This window comes from Volvox carteri (assembly GCF_000143455.1).
Source record: "Volvox carteri f. nagariensis unplaced genomic scaffold VOLCAscaffold_94, whole genome shotgun sequence".
In the NCBI taxonomy this organism is placed as follows: Eukaryota; Viridiplantae; Chlorophyta; class Chlorophyceae; order Chlamydomonadales; family Volvocaceae; genus Volvox; species Volvox carteri.
Window position 1 is genome coordinate 326,827 of NW_003307637.1, and position 19,708 is coordinate 346,534.

At 54.0% G+C, this 19,708-nt stretch overlaps 1 protein-coding gene across 1 annotated transcript; it reads left to right on the forward strand.

Annotated features, from left to right (window-relative positions):
- Positions 1–4,934: 4,934 nt before the first annotated feature.
- Positions 4,935–8,531, forward strand: VOLCADRAFT_69465 (uncharacterized protein; the record flags this gene model as incomplete). Its single annotated transcript, XM_002958422.1, has 6 exons — positions 4,935–5,120; positions 5,893–6,000; positions 6,435–6,563; positions 6,915–7,071; positions 7,499–7,594; positions 8,287–8,531. Coding segments are annotated over 6 exons (921 nt in total), but the record flags the coding sequence as incomplete, so codon positions are not given.
- Positions 8,532–19,708: the final 11,177 nt, after the last annotated feature.

Here is a 19,708-nt window from a genome sequence, read left to right on the forward strand (position 1 = left end):
GGAATGCACAGCGCCAGTATTCAGTGACAAAAACCGTCAAGCACAACGCCACTGGGTCAGTGTCATAAACGTCCTTTGCCAAGATGACCAACATGCGATGAAATTCTAGAGCAGAACCTGGCATTAGGGCTTCGAGCGCTCCATTGGTTTCGCCGTACCGAGCATTCCGGCAAAAGTAGTTACTGGCCAGATAACATCAGGAAAATAGCGGCAAAATGCAGAAACTTATTCACCTGATTTCCTTATACTTTAAATCTCAAGTGCCTTCCAGTATGCATTTGTCACTGTTGAAGTGCGGACGGGTTGGTAAACCAAAATGTCAATCCCATTAGTAAAAGTAAACAATCTAATTATGCTTTAAAACTGACCGTTTTCAGGCTTGTTGGTCAGCCGAGCTGTCGGTATCCTGGATCTGACGCCTCCATTTCATACGGCCTAATTGGCCTAACTTCAATAAAATGTATTCAATATATGGAAGCTTGCGTAGTAAATAATTTATGGATGTATTACGCCCCAAAACTTGACTGGGACTAATCTCGTTGGGGTTTCTGCCAATCGATGAATTAAGCCGTCGTTTCGGTTAGTACGGGGCGCTTCAGAAGATTTACTCAGCGAGTGTAAGGGTGTGCCAAAGGCAGGCGCCTTCTCTCTAACATTCAAACAAACGGCAATCGAGTTGCTGCGATGCACCTCCACCTACCTTCATTATGAATCCCTGCTGTCATACAGCCGTGCGAACACACGAGCACCGCGGCGCCGGTGTTGTTTACGGATGCGGCTAGGGCTTTTACGGCTGCTACGCCGGATGACTCATTTAGGTCCCACGCACGCCACGCACACTCACCTACGCCTCACATGCTCTCAGCCATGTATCGCACACTACCCAGCATAACCATGCGCACAACGTACCGCAAAGCAAAAAATCGCCTAGTTTCTAGCGGACATTCCCGACAGGTCCTGCCGAGAAACCTCTCCACGTATACGTGTGACAGTCGTGCATGTAGAAGGACCAATTTGGTGCTGTGGGTGTTTGAGGGTTGCCATAGGCAGCGCGCAAACTGACTGGTAATAGGTAAGGAAACTGATGACGTGCTTCATTGGGGCGGCATTCGCAAAGCAACACCTCCAAAGATTTGTTGAAGGTCGTTTAAGACCCATGCTCTGACGTATGCGGGGAAGGGGGGGCTAGTGAGCGTTCGACTAGAAACAGTACACGTCGTGTGGTAGCGAAGGCAGCCAGCCTAATCCGGGCTTCAGGCCCGTGAGTGGGGGATGTACTAAGTTTATTTCCGCATAAATTTAGCAATTCAGCTCTGTTTTGTCGCACTTGCGTATGTATATCATGTGTCTTCTGGGCTGTCCTACTACTTCAACTTTGGTTTGTTGTGTTACCAAGCAAGCCTTGTCATGCACAGGCAAACCCTTTGCCGAGACACATGCGGGCGGTAAAACATTTTTCCGCTTCTCATCGTCCCGGACTTCGTTGCTCAGCGCATTCGCGGTTTCTGCATGTTGGCTTGTTTACTCCAATCGCTATGGGTCTAGAGCGTAAGCCTGCGTATCCTGAATCTCGAGTTACGTCCTACGCCAACGCCTATACATACTGCATTCGCATCACTCTTTCGCATGCGGCGCGTTGCGGCTTGCGGCATCGCAGGGGTTGAGGAAAAGAACTCACAAATTGACCGCATGGATAGCATGAAACATAAGGTTGTAGTAGAAGGACGGGGTTGGGCTAAGTTCCTACCTGTAAAAAGCTTTGAAACCACTGTGACTGGCGGATATGTAAACAGCCTGCCTGTTTACATGTAACCAACAAATCAGCTGTGTCTCTACAAGCCTATCAAGGGTGTGAACGCACATTCCTTACCTAGGCTGGTTTCAGCTTAACTGCCAGTTCGTTACCATTGAGCTGCTCAGGGAAGTCGAAGGTCAGGAACTCCGAGATCGATTTGATGACGACTGGGGTAGTGAAAGGCTGGCGATTGACCACATATGTTTGTCTCTGACGACAAGCAACCAGGGGTGAAGATGTGTCGTTATTTGCAGTGGATGGGGCAGCCTAAGCACTGTGAAGGCTACATCTTACCGAAATATCAGGTCACTTTGATGCGTTTTAGGATGTGTGTTTGGCCTTTCGCTGTCAACCGACCCCATGGTAGGGAACGGGCCGCAAGGTGGTGTCGGGTCTGAATAATCGGCAGGCAGTGGAGGACGAACGGCACGTGCTACTAGAGTGTCCGGAATATGCGGATATCCGCGCTAAGCTCTGGACCCTAGGCATTGCTCCAGGAGATGTTATGAATGCGGTGATGGGTGTCGAGAATCAACGCGGGTTGGCACATGTCTTGGATTGCATACGGAGACGTAGGTTGCAGTACATAGACGACTAATGAGGATCACAGTACAGTGTTATGATTTGTTGCCTTTTTTATATCCTTTTCAGTTATTGTTTCCAGCTCGGCGGCTCATGAGCCTCTTGGCTCGTCTGGGCCGTACACAGGGATGCGACCGTATTCGTTTTGGCCGTCTGGCGTAATAATGGTACCTCAAATTAATACGCCAGGCGTATGGCGTATCAATACGCCGGGGTTCACGCCATGCCGTATTACAATACTCGTGGCGTATTCCTTTTGCCCTATTCCGTCATGGAATTCATGTTTTTCGCTTTTACAATGAAAGGCGTATTGCTTTAGTGTTTGGAAAACGATCTCTCACAAGATAAAATATGAATTTGGGCAACAGCCAGACCTGGACAGCCATCGAGCCATGTGCGCACACATTCGCGTCTGCATTCTAGCATTCCTAACAAACCGTGATTATCACAAATACTACAGCCCAAATTCCACTTTGGCTCTGTGAGCGGGGAAGGTTGTCAAGCAGAACTTGCACTTGCGAGCATAGCGCTTGGAGCTAGAGCTATAGTCACCGACTTCTTCGAAATAATCCAACACAGCACTAGGCTTAGGTCCCGGTTTAGCGCGTTTTGCTTCGCGCACGTTTTCCATTTCGCGGGTTGTTATTACAACAAGGTATGTTGCAAACCCAGTGATAAGCAAACCCTAAAACCTAATCCTAAGTATGAACTAATTACACCAATGACTCGGGAATGTCAATAGCTCGATATTTCTCAAAATCGGCGAGTTTTCAGACTGTACGACAACCCAACGACAAACAATACGCCGACAATACGCCAACAATACGCCAACGCATAAACAGCCCAACTGGCTGGCGTATTCGGCGTATTAATACGGGCGTATTAGCTGGCGTATTAATATGGAATACGGTCGCATCCCTGGCCGTACAAGCTCAAGAAGCTTGTAATCAAAAAACGTCAAAAAAACGTCAAGTCGAAGGTTTCTTTAGCGCAAAGAATTTCGTGCTGTGCATTTCATTGTTATACAACGTTCTTATGGCCCCGAAGTTGGGAATAGAATCAGGCAAGGGTCAGCAGAAGGCAAAAGGACGGAAATTCTCTAATCAACTTAATCCCATTCAATTAAGCTTTTGCAATTGGACTGTTCTGGATTTTCTGACATAGTAGCGATACGGCGCATCCAAACTGGATTTTCGATACGTGCAGTACCGATATCCTAAGCATGTACACGTCATACCTTAGTTCAATTGGGCATAAAATGTAGGTAATTGACTTGAATATTGCTCGTTTCGTTTCAGGTTTGGCTATGTTACGGCGGTTAATTTCACGGCAATTTTCCTACCACCGCCACCAACCTCCAAGTTGGTTAAAGCCATACTTATAACTGTTAAGGAAGTCATTATGGCAGAAACCGCGTGAACGCTTCCTGATACGGACTGCTCGTCGCAAACTTGGCCAGCAGTACAATACCAGTGCCAAACCGCGTTGAAACCTTTAACCAATAGACGAGCGCAACCAATAAGCTCAGTGTTTGAACTGAAGCACTGCGATTTAGGATTAAACTGCTCGGGTCTTTCTTCGGTCGTCCTACGCAGGTTGGAAACACCCATCTCCAGTATCATATGACATTGAATTATCTGATTTAGATTTGAATGCGTAATAAACTGGCGACGAACCGCGGCCTTCTACCTTGTCTACCGGAGTACATTAGGCGGTGAACGGGACTGCCGAAGACGTGGATGGCCAACCTCTTTGGAGCCAGATAAACAAAAGACATCCTCATGAAACCCCATTGCTGGTTTCCAACTATGTCTAGGAGCATTCGCCTTCGCAGCCGGTCGACGAACACGTGCGATTAACGGCTCTCTTTGCTTTTGCGCCGGGCCCCCTTCCCATGGAGGTGCGGTAAACGGGATGCGAGATAAGTAAAACATTTTGACGATGCTGCTTTAACGCAGACACGCAGCCCAGGACCTATTGTTGCCCGTTGCGTCCTCTGGCACACCAGTAGCAGTAACGGATCGGGCGTTTCGGAGTCGTTAGGATTAGCGAAGGAGGGGCCTTCCCCAGTAATCCAAGCTTCATACCTTCGTGATCAGCCACACCCCGCTGCACCTAACCGCCTGCGGGACAATGCTGACCTCGGCGCAAACCCTTTCCTGTTCGCACGCCTTGGTGGTAATTGCACGCAGGATTACGAGTACCTTGCGAATTTGGGCGAAGGTACGCGCGCCGAAACGGACTGCAGGCGTACAGAGTTGGCCCCGGGGCTGCCGAGGCAAATTTACTCACATGCTCAGTGCTGATGGGATGGGCAGTTTCCAACACGATAAGAACGCTCCACGTGCGCTCTTTAAACAAGAGCTAAAAGAGATACCCATACCTGCACCAAGACCTCATGCCGGATGAATACAAAGGTCACCCTGACTTCAATCCAAGCAAATCCTGGATGCCGCTTGCTTTCCTCCCTTGGTCCTGTCGTCTGTGTAAGGGCCTGCGGCTCTCCATCCAGCGATGCATCCTGCACCTGCTGCTGCAGTAATGTCAGCCGTTGATCATGCCCGCGCTGTTTTGTTTGATCAGTGCCAAAATAGGCCAAAACCATCCCCTGCTTGCCGCCGTCATCGCCTCCGGCGGTCCTATTCCCCTAGGTGCCTACGGCTTCGTTTGGAAGTGTGTGGAGCGGGCGACTGGGCGACTTGTAGCGATCAAGGGCATGAAGCAGGCGCATGAGGAACCAGAGGTCGGTTTGAGGGTTGGCTTTGGGGCTTGCATGTACGTCAAGGCCTTAACCAACGCGCAAACGCGGTTAGGGTTGTGACTGGGAAAGGTAGGGGGCCTTGCTGGTCGGTGTCAGCAAGCAAAACCAATACTGGCAAGGGGTGAGGGAGAAGCGAGGCCCTGTGCACAGTACGTGTTAGGGGCAAAAGGTGCAAGAGGAGGGGTGGCAGTGTGGGTAAGGAGAGCGAACGTGAACGAAAGATTGTGCGTGGCGGGGAAGCGGGAGGTGGAAGCTTTGCTGCGTCATACATACGTATGTGCACACATACAAAGGCTGGAGCTAGACAGGCAAGAGGAAAGAGTAAGACAGCAAAAGTTGAAAGAAGAATATTATAATAAGTATAATGCAGAGGTTTTAGCAAGAGCAAAAAAACAGAAGCAGAAAGAAGAGAGGCAAAGACTGGAACTAGAGGAAAGATTAGCTCGAGAAGAGGAAGAGAGACAAAGGCTGGAGCTAAACAGGCAAAGGTTTTCGTATGTGCATAGATACGTACGTACATACATACATACATTTATGGGCAAGGTTGTCGCCGCCACCACTTTTCCTATCCTTCGGGTGCTGGTCGGCGTTCATGAACGGCGTTTCCTCGTTGTACTGACTGTCAGGGTCGCTGACAAAAGCCCCCATAGCTTCTTCACGCCACATACCTCTCCAGTTTCTTTCACTCTGATCACGCTCATTATATTCCCAATGCCGTACACTGGACCCCTGACCCCGCCGATGGCCCTCGCAGATTATGCGTCTTGCAGTTCGGGAGGTGCGGGTGCTTCAGACGCTCAAACACCCTGCCATCATTCCGCTGATAGAGGCCTTCAAGTCCAAGTCGGGCCGGGTGTATATGGTGAGGAGCGAGGGGGGCTAGGTGGGTCATATATGTGTGTGGCTAAGGAGGTGGTTCAGTAAGGGGGTCCGGGATGATTGGGAGGAAAGCACAAGCGTATGCTGCCCATGAAACGAGTCTTGGTTCGTTGATCGAGGTGACTGTAAGTGAATTTACAGATACCCAGCAGTATCCGCTATGCGCTATGTACAGCACCCCCCCCCCCAAAAAAAATCGTAAAGCCATACTTCCATTTCAATGGCCATACCACCACGTCGTCCAACCGCAGCCACGATGCGCCCAATGCCATCAGCAGCAAACATCTGAAAATTTGTCAAATACGCGTAATGAAATACGTGGACCCGTCGCCATCCACCATCATGACAGGCAGCGCTTTGTCCCCGCCGTCGCATGTCATTAGCCACCGCTGCCGCCACCATGCCTTCCGTACCCAGGTGTTTCCGTACGTGGGTCACAGCGCGTACCAGGAATTGGACGAGCATCCCGACGGCCTACCTTACCGTCAACTCAAGTTACTGGTTTGGCAGCTGCTGCAGGCTCTCGTATATCTGCACCGGCGCAAGGTAATAAGCAGCACGGCAGCTCACCCAGCTGCAACCCTGTAGGATAAATGACTGGCTGGAGGTTAGGGGCAGTATCGGGTCATTGAAAGAGGGAGTCCACAGTTCAGTCGCTAGAGCTGGCTCGCTCGATCCTCATATCCAAATTCGCCCATCCTGAAGTGTCATGGCGGAATCACATCGAAACGATCTGCCTGGGCAATGGAGCCGGATATGAGGGAAAAAGAGATGGAGCCATTGCTTGCCGCGAATTCACGCTGTGATGGGCACCCTTCCGCGCTGCTGGTGCCAATAACCTTTCCCACATTTGATCTCCTGTTTCCGACATGGCTGCGTGAATACATATCCACGCAGGTCGTGCACCGCGACATCAAGCCGGGCAACATCCTGCTGTCGGAGGGCGGCGGGGTCAAGTTGTGTGACTTTGGCTTCGCTCGTACCACCCACTGCGGCCCCCGGGACGCGGAGGACTTGACCAGCTATGTGGTCACTCGCTGGTACCGGGCACCAGGTAGGTGTGTGTGAGAGGAGGGAGGAAGAGGTGCGGGCATGTGGGGAGGTTTAGAGGAAGGAGGGAAAGAAGGACGCGACAGCGAGGGAGGTTGAGGCCAGCAGGGGAAAATTGAGGGGGGCCGGGCCGCACTGGTGTCGGGTGAGCCGCGTGCGCGACGGGTCCTTTACAGGCATGACTGGGAGTGGGGCTGTTGGGGTAAGAGTGGTGAGGCACACAGAAGGGGGGGAGGATGCATGCCACGGGGGGTTAGGGTTTCCAAGCCACCAACTTCCCTCTTGCATCTTCCTAACTTGCAGTTGAAAAGGCCTTTTGAGATGCTGTGTATTGAAACATTTTGATTATGTTGCAGTTGCACTGCCTTGATCTGCAACAACCACCGCTGTTTCCTTTCATCCGCTGCTGACCTCATCCCTGCATACTCCAGAGGTGCTTGTGGGTGACCGCTACGGCCCCGCCTGCGATATCTGGTCACTGGGCTGCACGGTTGCAGAGCTGGCTACAGGGCAGCCTCTGTTTCCAGGTGTGTGTTGAGAGGATCAGGGGTTAGGTGTAGTCACGAAGGAATAGATAGGCGACCACCCCTAACCCACATCCCACCCATCCACCCACCCCTAAAACCCGAAAACCCACCCCGGGGAATGTCGAAATCCCCGAACCCTGTCAGCAGTGTCCTATGCCCCCCAGGGCATCACCATTGGGGTCCGTTGGCGGCCTCATATTGGTTATATCTTTTTTGATAGCATCCATGGGTTGCGCGAACTATCCGTACCTGCTGGGAATTTGGCAGTTTGGAAGCCAGGAGTGTGATCGTAATCGTATGTGGCTTAGCCACGCACAAAAGGGAAAAGGGGCCCTGAAATTGAACGTTCCCTCTTTTCGTCTTCCGCCGTTTCCATTTCCCCTACCAGCTCATTGGTTCTTTCAACACGGCCACACACAAGGTCGAACAGATCGTAATACATCAGAGCCAAAAGGCCTTAGCAGCCCGTTTGGCGCTGTGGAAAGCCCAGCGGGTTGGCAGGGTTCCCCCTTCCACGGGGGAGGACTCCCTCCACATTCCCATCAGCCCACCCGCGGCTTAACATTCCACCTTTCAGGATATTAGCAGCGGCCCTCACCACGTGGCAATCAAGAGCAACGCGTCCTCCCTTTCAGTAGTTTGTGACGCGACACACCCTTCCCTCCCCATCTGGATGCCTGCTTGGCACGCAGGCAAATCCACGGGCGAGCAGCTGTGGCGCGTCATGCGCTGCTTTGGCCCCCTGACTGCCGCCCAACTGGTCCACATGACCTGCAATCCCAGTCTCGTGCGAGTACGTGTGCCAGTGCGAGGCCGCACCCTCCGCGAGCGCTTGTTGGGCTGCGACCCGGACCTGTTCCGCCTGGTCGAGTCATGTCTGCAGCTGGACCCCAGCGACAGACCCACCGCCAGAGAGCTGCTGCAGTCACCGTACTTCTGGGACATCCCCCAGCTGCTGGCGGGAACGCCCCTGGAGCAGGTCTACAGCGGCTTGATGCAGCAGCAGGAGGAGCGCCGGCAGCGACAGCAGCACCCGAAGCAGCAGCAGAACCAACAGAACCGACAGAACCAACACTACTGGAAGGAGGAGGAGCTGCGACAGATGCAACAGATGCAAGAGCCGCACCAAAGGGAGCAGCAGCAGCAGCCGCAGCCACCGCCTATTCCTAAGCAACAACAGCAGCAGCAGAAGAGGAAGAACCTAGTGCAGCAGCAGCAGGAGAGCCGGAAGCAGGGCGACATGACGGGAATGGGAGCGACTGGGCAAGGGTCATCAGTGCCGGTCCCAGCCGCAGCAGTCGTACCTGCTGTTGCTGCACACACCTCGTCGTCGACAACCGCCGTGCGACCACACCTGGCTACGGGCTCCTTCACAAACCCGGGGGCACGTTCCGGGGCTGCGACCGGGTCAGCGAGCGGGGTGCCCAGAGCGAGCGAAGAGACAGCCCGAGACCTGGAAAGAAAGGCACGGCAGCTGAAGCAGGAGGAAGAAGGGATGCCCAGGAACGTGTTGAAGCTGCAACAGCAACAACAGCAGCTTGAGGAGGAGGGGGAGAACGATGAAATGCTTCAGGGGGAGCTTAGTACCACAAGCTCGCTGATTCCAATGACGCCTGGGGATCTTGGAGGGCGGGACGTCCAGCAAGTGGCCATGTCAACAAACGATGCTGAGGACATGGCAGCAGAGGTAGATGTGGCGGAGCTCGCAGCAGAGGCGATTGGAGGAGGAAGTCCTCAAGCCCAAAAGCTCAGCAAGAAGCAGCAGTGGAGAATGCTGCAGACGGAATCGAGAAGCGAAAGCCTGCAAGGTGTGCTGCGCGCGCTGCGTACAGTAGACACGTTGGTCCCGGAGCGTTTCCCGTCCAGTGGGTCGTTGACGGAGGAGCAGCCGGAAGAGGATACTGTACAGCCCGCAGCCGCTGTCGCCGCCGACGCCATTACACGAGATACTGCTGCTGCCGCTGCACCTATCCACCATAGATCTGAGCGGCCGGATGGTCCCCCCGCCGGCGGCGCTGAAGGGACCATCCAGCCATTCGGAGCTGCTGGTGATGCCGGCGGCGCGCTTGCTGCCTCGCCGCCTAATCCGCCGACGCCTCCGTGTCCGCCGCCGCTGCAGCAGCACCGCCGTCGGGGTAGCGATTGCAGGGACGCGGTCAATACTGCCGCCCGAGCCGCAGGCGGCGCCGCCAGCGGCGGTTTGCAGCCAGGAGCCCGGGTTATTACTTCTGGCACCACGCAAGCCGCTGCATTGACGACACAGCAACGCAGCGATGCATGCAGCGGTGCAACGATAAGTTGCATGAGGACGCCGTACGGAGTCACCCCTGTTGCACTAGCATCGTACGGCGACATCACCCTTCCGTCATCGACACTGTCACTTGCGGCTGCGGCAAACGCCGGCTCCGTGCCACCTCCGATAGATCGACAGTCATCCATTGTTTCAGCGCAATATGACATGACCGCCGCACCTGCTGCACGGCATGGTGACGATGTCGCGCCGTACTCGGCAATCAGGCCTCGCGTCGGACCTCCCGCCCCTAACCCTTGTCGTGATATCGTGGACGCGGATGCCGACGACTTGTGCAACAACCTGCCAGGCAACACCGTTGTCGGCGCCGCTACGGCCGCCGCCGCCGCCGCCGTCGCCTCGAGCTTCCGCTCCTCATGCGGTCCCCCCCTCGTAACCTCCCATTGCGGCGATGTAACGGACTTTGATCTCAGCACTGCCATATCGGTTTATCCGTACGGCTGTACAGAGGAAGACGGGATGTTGCTGCTTCATATTTCTGAGAACTTCGGTGGTGGCACCACCACGGCCAACCCCAGCTCCGTCGGTTTCAGAAGCACGAGCCTGCTTCTGGCGCAGCCGCAGGCCGCGGGCATAGAGCCGTCTTCTCTCGCCCGGGGCCAGGCCTCTCCGTCGGGCCTGGTATCGCTGTCCACTGAACCGCATGCTACTGCCGCCATGCAGCGCTTGCTACAGCCCAGTCGCAGCGCCCGCTTTCTACATCCTCCTCCTCCGCCGTCCCAGCCGCCCGCGGTGCTGATGATGTCGATGGACTCGTCGCTAAGGCCGTTGCAGCTCGCGCAGTCCTTGCTGGCAGCATCCGGGGGAAGCGGCCTGCCGCGGAGGTTGCAGTCATCACATTTGGGTTCAGCATCAGGCAGCAAAGGCCCGTACCAGGACGGCACTGCCACTGCTGTGGCTGCCGCAAAGAGGCGCAGCAGCATCGGCGGAAGCTACAGCTGCTGGGGCCCGCCACAGCCTCCGGCGGTGACAGCGACAGAGCCGAGTAACAAGAACCTGGGACGCAGCATGGTCACCAGGGGCCCCACGAACGTCTGCATGGAGATGGAGGACGCGGGGGAAGCAGCCAAGACACACTGCACTGGACCAGCCGCCGGTGCAGCAGCAGCAGCAGCAGCAGCAGGATCGTCTGCTGGAGTTTCGGCAGCTGCAAAATCATCCCATGGGCGTGTATCATCCTTGAGGAGGGCAGGGACAGGTAACGGCAGGCTGCTCGTAGCCGATGATCCTGCGGTGCTTCCCTTTAGCAGTGACGTTCAGATTCAGATTTCCTCAACCGCCGCTGCCTCCGGCGGCGGCGGCGGCGGGATGCTGTCTCGGCACAGCGGGATGCGTACCTTGAAGAGCGGACAGAGTCCCAAGATAGCTCCGGCTCCAACCGCATCGATGGCATGGGCGGCGACGCCGCCTGCAACTGCACCTGCACCTGCCTTGACGGTATCGGCGTCGTCGCCGTCAGCAGTGCCGGCGGGTCAGCATGCCAGTCGCAGCCGCTTCATGATGATGACCACTGCCCCCAGTTTGAGCCAGGGTTGGCTATCGCGCGACGCATCTGGCTCGCCACTGCCGACGACGGCACGAATTGCCAAGGCGTCGTCATTCGCCGACGCGCCCACGACGGCCGCGCCCTTACAGGTGTTAATGACGTTGTCGCCGCACGCAACGTCAGCTTCCAAATTGGAAGGCTCTGTGTCGGCGGTGGCTGCTATTGCCGATGGCCTCACGTATGGCAGCTGCTCCAACGGCGGTCCAGAGGGTTCTACTGCCACACGGCGGTATGCAAAGCGGGTGTCACGGACAGTTTCCGGGCATGATGTAGGCGCAAGTGTGGACGGTTCTGTCAACAACGCCGACTCCGCCTATGGTAGTTTCAACCAGGCGCGGAAAGGGGGTCCCTTGTTGCGATTCTTAGGTGCATTCAAGAAAGCATTTTCCTCGGCGGCGGCGACAACAGCAAAGCAATTCCGTTAGAAGGTCCTGTTGTCTTTCATCTGCTCGCATGGTCCCGCTCCGCATCGCTTCTAACCGGCGGCGTTGAGGATTCCTGTGCTGTTGTTGTAAGCTGCCATTAGTTGTAGACGAACTACCGCATGTAAGCTGTGTCCCGCGCACAAATGCGCTATTTAGAGCGGCTGGGAACGTGAATATCCAACGATATGCTTCCTACGATAAGGATATCTGTGACATGTGGCCGGGCTTAGGGTTTATTAACTAGGAAGATTAACAAATTATTGTTGGTGACGTTGCTAAAATTGGGATGCTTTGGCTGCGTCGTGGTTCTGGTGTGGATATGCCAGCAGCAGCAGCAGCAGCAGCAGCATTGTTGCCTGCTGACTGGCTTGCTGACTTCCTGGCTGGATGATGTACGTATGTATTTCTAAGCTACTTCTGTATGTTGCGTGTTTGTTTCACTAGAACAATACGTACTCCAGTAGCAAGCAAGCAAATGCTGTACCGCGCGAACATGTTTGATCACCGTCGCTTCTCATGATTAAATGGTCAATGGCCGTGAACTTTCTTATGTGACTAATTATTATTGCTGCTGCATCCAAGCTACCCCGCATGCTGTTGTGTGCGTGTCCACGTGCTCGTTGCCCGATTAACCGCATGGTGTTGTCGGCGCTCCTGTCCCGTTGCCGCTAATTGCCTCGCAAGTGCCGCAAAGCATTGGCGCGCGCGCGGCCCAGTATCCTTGCATGGAGGAAAGGGGCCCCACCAGGTGAATGGGCCTATAAAGACAAATAGTACTAACCCCCGCCAATGCCCAGAGGGGAGGGAACGGAAGACGCGCGCATTCCTCTCGATGGTAAGGTATAAGGTGAATGCATAACGGATGCATGAAGGATGCTCTAAGCACAAGGTGCTGCTTAGTGGCTTTGATGTATGATGAGTTCAAAAACCCTAAGTTATATAGTTGCTAGCTTGTGACAGAAGCAACGTATGGATGTAGGTTTGCCTTGTCGATGTTCCGTTGAGGGACCCATGAGCATTCATTCATGGAGCAAGGCAGCAAGCTTAAGGCGGTCGGCGGTTTATCGTGTTGCCTTCGGTCAGCGATAGTCTTCAATCGAGGCAACAAGGACGGATAGATCGTATGTAGGGGGGTTGCGTCCGAAGTAGACACGCGCTTGCGCTCGTGCGCGCGGCTGTGGGATAGCATTTGGATGGTGGAAAAGCAAGGGCTGGGCGGCGGGGTTGGCAGGGAGAAGCGGTTTTAGGGAGAAAAAAAGAAAATGGGAAACGGAGTTCTCGACCGCATATATATTCACCTGGCCATCCATCATGCACATTACTTTGTGCACACGCGATGGATCGTATGTATGCATTGGCAGACAGAGCTGCTGACGACGGCGCTTGCGGCGGCCCTGTTAGCCTCCTCTTCTGCCGGGCGCGTCTGGGCGTGCACCGTACTGCAATTCGTAGGTCTCGTTATCCTTTTTACGAAGCCCTACCTAACCACCTGAAGCCGCCTATCATTAACGCAGCGCAGCTATGCATTCGCTTCGACGCCACCCGCGTTCGATGGGTAGAAACGCCTACCTACATGCACTGCATTTGTTACACGTACGAGACATGTATACTATCTATATCTGTTAAGGAATTTTGAGGCGAGTAGTGATGATGATGGCTTGGAGTTTGGTGCTACGGTGCGTTTATATTTTATCCGACCGCATTTTTCACCCGTTTATCCCGGCTGCCTTGGCTTGCTTCCGTGCATATGTACACCTTGATGTAGCTTTTCACTAAATACTGTACGCATGCAAGTACACAATGAACCGCTCGCACAAAACGGGGTCGCTAGGTGGTCGATCGCACACTTCATCATCGTTTTCCGAACGCATGCATGTTTGCGTGCACTTCTCGCCCAGCGCTCACGCAATCATTTTATTTGTGGCATAGGTGAGCAATTACATTGATGGCTAGGCAGGGTGCGTGCTTACTTGCTATCCCAAGCGTCGTACTGGTTCGCTCGTTACAAGCAAGGCGGCAAGTGCTTTATTTTGGTATTCCCGCCCCTGTTATTATTTTATCATAAGGCGATACTTAGGTAATAGAACCATGCAATATTTTGCCTGTATTGTACGACGCATATGATACAGTTTTCCAGGAACTCGCTCGGTATGGTGCTGCCTCTATTTTTTTGGCAGTGACGAGCAGCGGCAACGCATGGCTGGGTGCCTGCTCCCTGGACCAAGGACGGCGGCGAGGCCGCTATATATATGGCATCGATTAAAGACGTTGCGTTCACTCATAATTAATGCTAGTTAGGCAGGATGTGGCTGACCATATTTTCTCATAACGTTGTTTATGCCTGCGATGGCTATGTCTGTTGATTGGGGCGGCTATAGCTGCTTCGGCCGATCGAGCGGGATGCACGTGAAGTTTTGCGTTCGAGCCCGCGCGAGAGCATCAGGGTGCGTGCCTAAGCATAGACTGGATCTCGTCGTTCGCTGCCGCCATCTGTCGTGCATATCTGCTTTTTTTGCAGAAGGGACGACTGATCGAGTGAGTGGGAGCTTGTGGGAAGTGATTCATATACCTATTTGATTGGGGCTGCGGCGTTGCTGACCCACCTGCCGGCGACCACCCTGGCACCCACGCACGCATGTCGGCGTATATATCGACAACACAGCAGCAGTATATAACGACAACACAGCAGTAGTATATACCGACAACACAGCAGCAGTATATATCGACAACACAACAGCAGTTGAGGGCTGATCGCAATGGATGGTTGCCCACCTGCGGACCTAGATACTTCGCGCCGCAGCTAGCTAAATGCATAGCAGCGCAGCCAGCAGCAGGTGGCTAGCTGGGCGCGGGCATATTCCAAATGAGTGAGTCAGTACCTCATCAATATTAGTATATGGCACCATGCTAGCTGCTGCTGAAGCTGTGCGGCAATGTTAGCTGTTGATGAAGCCTGTTCTCGACAGTGCATAGATGGCTGTACGAGTATGCGTACGTATATGCGTGTTTTGATTGCGTGCGCTGATGCATAGGACCACAGATTGATGAATTCTGGCCGTATCACGGAATTTGCATCCGCCGATCGATACTTTTCTGTAGTTGTGGTATAACACAGATCCTCTGATTGTAATGTTACTCTATCATGGAAGCGGCGGCGGCGGTAACTTAATCGCCCAAAAAATAAGGTTACGAATTTCCAAACAAATGGGACTAGTGCACATCGGCCATAAAAATACACATCCCGCCCCTTGGAAGCCAAGGTCCGAATACCCTTATCCCGTAATACCCTTCAGATCATGCAGCTCACCCGCAACCGCTCTGCATTTACAAAGCCTGCAGGTACAGCGGCGCGTTCGCGGCCATTAGGCCTGTTAATTTATTTCGAGTTCCTGACAATCCAGCTGAAACGCATGAGCACCTGGTTGAAATGCAGAGGCAAAACAGTCCGGTTTGGAGCGAGAAGCGTCAGGCGTCTTCGCTTGCTAGGTGCTGCCATAAAAACCAGGTGACTGCCCCGTGGGTCAGCTAGGGTGTTAGCGCACGTCCGATAGGCAGTCCTAAGGCTATGGCTGCATAGTGCACGCACTTGCACCCCGCCGGGCGCCACCGGGGTTTCTTCATTGTTATCACTTTCTCTCCCTTCATTCCCTACTTTTGGTGGAGTAAGCATGTTATTATTATTATTACTACTACTGTTATCACAGCAGCCTGCAGCAGCCAGCACTACATCTTCAGGCTTCACGTGTACTAGAAGACAGGTGCCCAGCAGCATTCCGTATGCGAAAAAAATGCTCGCAAAAAATGCCCGCAAAAAAATACCGCACCCAGCACCCAGCAAGGTGTGGGCCACAGCCCAACAGTGCAAATTGACTACGGGCCAGCAGAGAGATGACATTCCTCTGACGCCTAGGTAATAACCCCCACACAACTGCTTGTTTACATCAAATACATGATAGGCGTTTTAGTGGGGATTATTGGTACTGCTGACCAGCAGTAGCTACATAGTCAGCTAGCAAGCTCAGCAACAGCTAGCGACCTGTTGTATCCACTTCCACTGTTTAGGTGGTAGTGAAAACTACCGATTAGTGAATGAGAAGAGGCTAAATGCCTCTGCGTTAGGACGACCCGTACAGAAGTCTGTACGGTCCGAAGATATAGTCGTCAACGCGAATTATCACCAATCGGTGCAATCGTAACCCAAGTGGGTCTACCAGTGATAAGTGTCACGATTATAGCAAGAGCGCCATAATCCAGTATCACGCGTGATAAAGACAGGCAAGTGCCTGCTTAAAGATGGGCCAGCGCCCAATTAGAGATAGGCAAGTGCCCAATGGTTAACCAAGTAAGAGCGAAGATATTGCCCAGCGGCAAAGTGCCAGAGAATTGGGGAAAGATCCGAGGGTTAATATGCAAGTGTGCCACAACACGACCTGCATGTATCTAAGCTGCTGCAAAAGCCGAAAAGATAGATAGGGTATCTTGCACGTGCTTAGCACGCAGGTTCACCCCATCCATGCATCCAGCCATCTATTATCTATGCATACACATACCATATGCAAACTGCATTCACACATGTGCATTTGTCAGGCCCTCGAGATGGAAAATGCTTTTTTAATGGCTCTGAACAGTTTTTTCACCATGCCCTTCTTCACTGTTACTGGCGGTTCCCCAGCAGCATTCGTCGCGGTGATGGCGGCCTTCAGTTCCCTTTCTGGCAGCTCCAGTAATCCATCCACATTATTATTATCATTATCATTATTACTGCAACTACAAAAAGTGCTGCTGCCGTAAGCTGCCGCCCCAGACACCGTCACAACCATCTGCTTGGTGTTCATATGCTTCCATGCACGGCCCCTGGATCCCGCGCCATTGCTGCCATTGCCTTCATCTTCAGCAGCGGAAGCAGTGGTGACAGCGGCAGCGGCACCTGCATGCAAACTGGGCTGCAGCTGTGCGCTACTACGCCCTTTGTTATATGCCCATAGTGCTGAGGGGTCTCTAAAATCATTAGCGCAAGCCACTGCTGTACGTTTACTCGCCTTGTTATCAGCCAAGGAAGGTCCAGAGTCCGGACCTGTCAGGACAGATGGTACTCTTTCGGGTGCCACTACCGTGGGGTCAGGTAACGCGGCCCAGGCTTGCATGACCATTCCACTGTTGGTGCAACTAGCGCTGCGCCCCACCATCACCACCTGTGGGCTTCTGCTGCTCGGATTGATCGGCATGGCAGACGCCATCACCGAGGTGGCTGCTGCTGCTGCTGCTTGTGGCCGCGTCCCGCCGAAGTTTATACTATTTACCCTAGACACCAGGAGGGTTGATACAGAAGAAGTATTGCCAGAAGCAGTGGAACTTGAAGAAACCCCTGTTATTGTGGCAGCTGCTCCCAATGAAGCAGCAGTACGAATAATTGAGCTTTCCCTGCTGCTGCCTGCTGGCACAAGGCGCCCAGAAGCAGCAGCAGTCGCAGGATTAGCAGTAGAGGCACCCCGGATTGACCCTCCAGCTCGTAGCTGGTAGCGACTGCTTCCTGTGGGGTAAGCCACTGACCTCGGGGACCATGCAAATGGGGCGGCTGACGATGATACTGCTGCTGCCGTTGCTTCTAGTACAGACGGCTGTGGCATGGATTGCTGATGCGGGAGTCGCTGCAAACGATGAAGTTGTGTAATGGCAGTCTCAGGAAGGATAAACACATCATTTGGTGGATGCAGGCTATGCCTTCTGCAGGACCGGGCTGCTGCTGCTGCTGAAGCTCCTGACAAAGCTTGTGTGTCGGTTGCTGCGTTCGTTAACAGCGTGATGGCCGATCCACCCTGCTGCTGCCTTTGTTGATAATCTAGCATGGTTTGTGGCTGCCCATGGGCTTGTCCCTCGGTCCGACTAGTGCTCCTGCGGAAAGATGAACCTTGGCACCTGTTCGACAACGGCGGATTACTGCTGATCACGCTGCTGTTTGATCCACAACACAAAAAATCGTCGGGGGTTTTCGTGACAGGGTCATGCTGCTGCTGCTGCTGCTGCTGCTGCTGCTGCTGTACGGTGTTTATGGCTGATATGTTGGCGGCAGCCTCATCATTATTTGCTACTTGAACCCCAGGAGGTTTAGCTGCAGCTGTACTACTAACACATGTAGCAGCAGTAATAGCAGTCGCATGGGCAGTGTTTGAGTTAAAAGCCCTTGGGTTGGCTGCAGTTTCTCTTGCAGCTACTGCAGGCGCAGCAGCAACAGCAGCAGCAGCAGCAAGAACAGTACCAGAGCGTTGGGATACTGCTGACTTCATCACAGCAGCAGCCGTGATGGTCCCCGCAGCTGGGATTGTCATTACTTCCTTGGTGCTGCTGCTCTCATCGTTATTGCTGCTGCTGTCGCTGCTGTCGTTATCGTCTGGGACCTGTAGCAGCATGCTTGCTGATGGTGAGGAACATTCCGCAGCACCATTGCCCCCCATGGCGCCTGACAACATGAGGGGCCCCGGTGTGCTGTCACTACGGTAGTCTCCATCCTGTTGCCTCATCACGCACTGATTCTGCTGGTTCATGTGCTGGTTCCTTTGGTTGGTCTGCGCCATGTGGCCTAGGTTTACGTGCTCCATGTATTGCGTACTGCTGCATCTGGCCGTTGCTGCGATAACGGTAATCGGTGTACTGTCCGCTGTAACAGTGGTAGTATGCCAGGATGACAATAGTTGGCCGTTCCGCTCATCAACAGTTGTGACGACAACAGGTGTTGTCGAGGAGGCACCAGAGGAAACGCCAGCAGGAGTCATACAGCAGGTGTTGGCCGCTAACGGTTCCGCGGCAGCTGCAGTAGATCTTGTGTTACAGCTGTTGCTGCTTTGCCAGCGCCATGGATATGGACGTGGTGGAAGCAGCGGTGGTGGCGGCAGCGGTGGCGGTGGCAGTGGCAGTTCTGTTGTTGGCGATTGCTGTTGCAGCATACAAGGTACCGTAGCAGCAGCCGCGGGTGCGACCTCATCAGCCGAGCTTTTCTGCTGGTGTAGTAATTCAGCACGGTAGTGCGCAAATGAATCCACAAGGCGCAAAAGCCGGAGCACGGTGCGACCACCCAATGTTGTTACCGTGTCCTGTTGTTGCAGCTGCTGTCCCTCCTGCTCCTGCTGTTTTGTGCTCGGCACTTGTGATGAGTTCCACCCTTGCAGAGCATCCTTCTTTCCGCTGTCACCCTGTCGTGTTTCCTGTGGCAGCGGCCGCTGCTGCTGCTCCAGAAGGCGGCAATGGTGTTGCTGCCGTAGCTGTTGACATTGCTGCGTGCTACCCTCTCTGTTTGAGTGTCCCGCTGACGGCGATGGCACCGATAGCAGAGAGCTGCTGCTGCTGCTGCTGACGCCTTCCCCCTCCTTATCCGGTTGCCGCCGCTCCTCCTTTCTCTTCCTATCGTCTTCCTTCGGCTGCTGCTCCTCGTCATCGGTGTCCATCTCATCATCCTCCGCACGATACCTCTCCTGCCAGCCGCTTCTGCCGCGCGTCTCTTCCTTCAAGCCGGTCTCCTCCTCAGCCTCCTCCGAATCCTGCGCCTCCTGGAAGGACCCCTGCATTCCTCTGGTGTTTGGGACCCCCTTTTTTCCGCGGGGTGGTGGCGACCTACAGGCCTTGATGCCTGCTCCAGCAGTAGCAGCAGCAGCAGGATAAGTCTTCACCAGCATAGCGCGATGTTGCTGCACCTGCTCCTCCTCCCACTGCGGCCGTTGCCGTTGCCGCAGCTGCTGCAACTGCCGCCCATGCTGTCGCTGCCGGCGCTCCTCCTGCTGCTGCATCAAGCCGCTGTAGACCTGCTCCAGGGGCGTTCCCGCCAGCAGCTGGGGGATGTC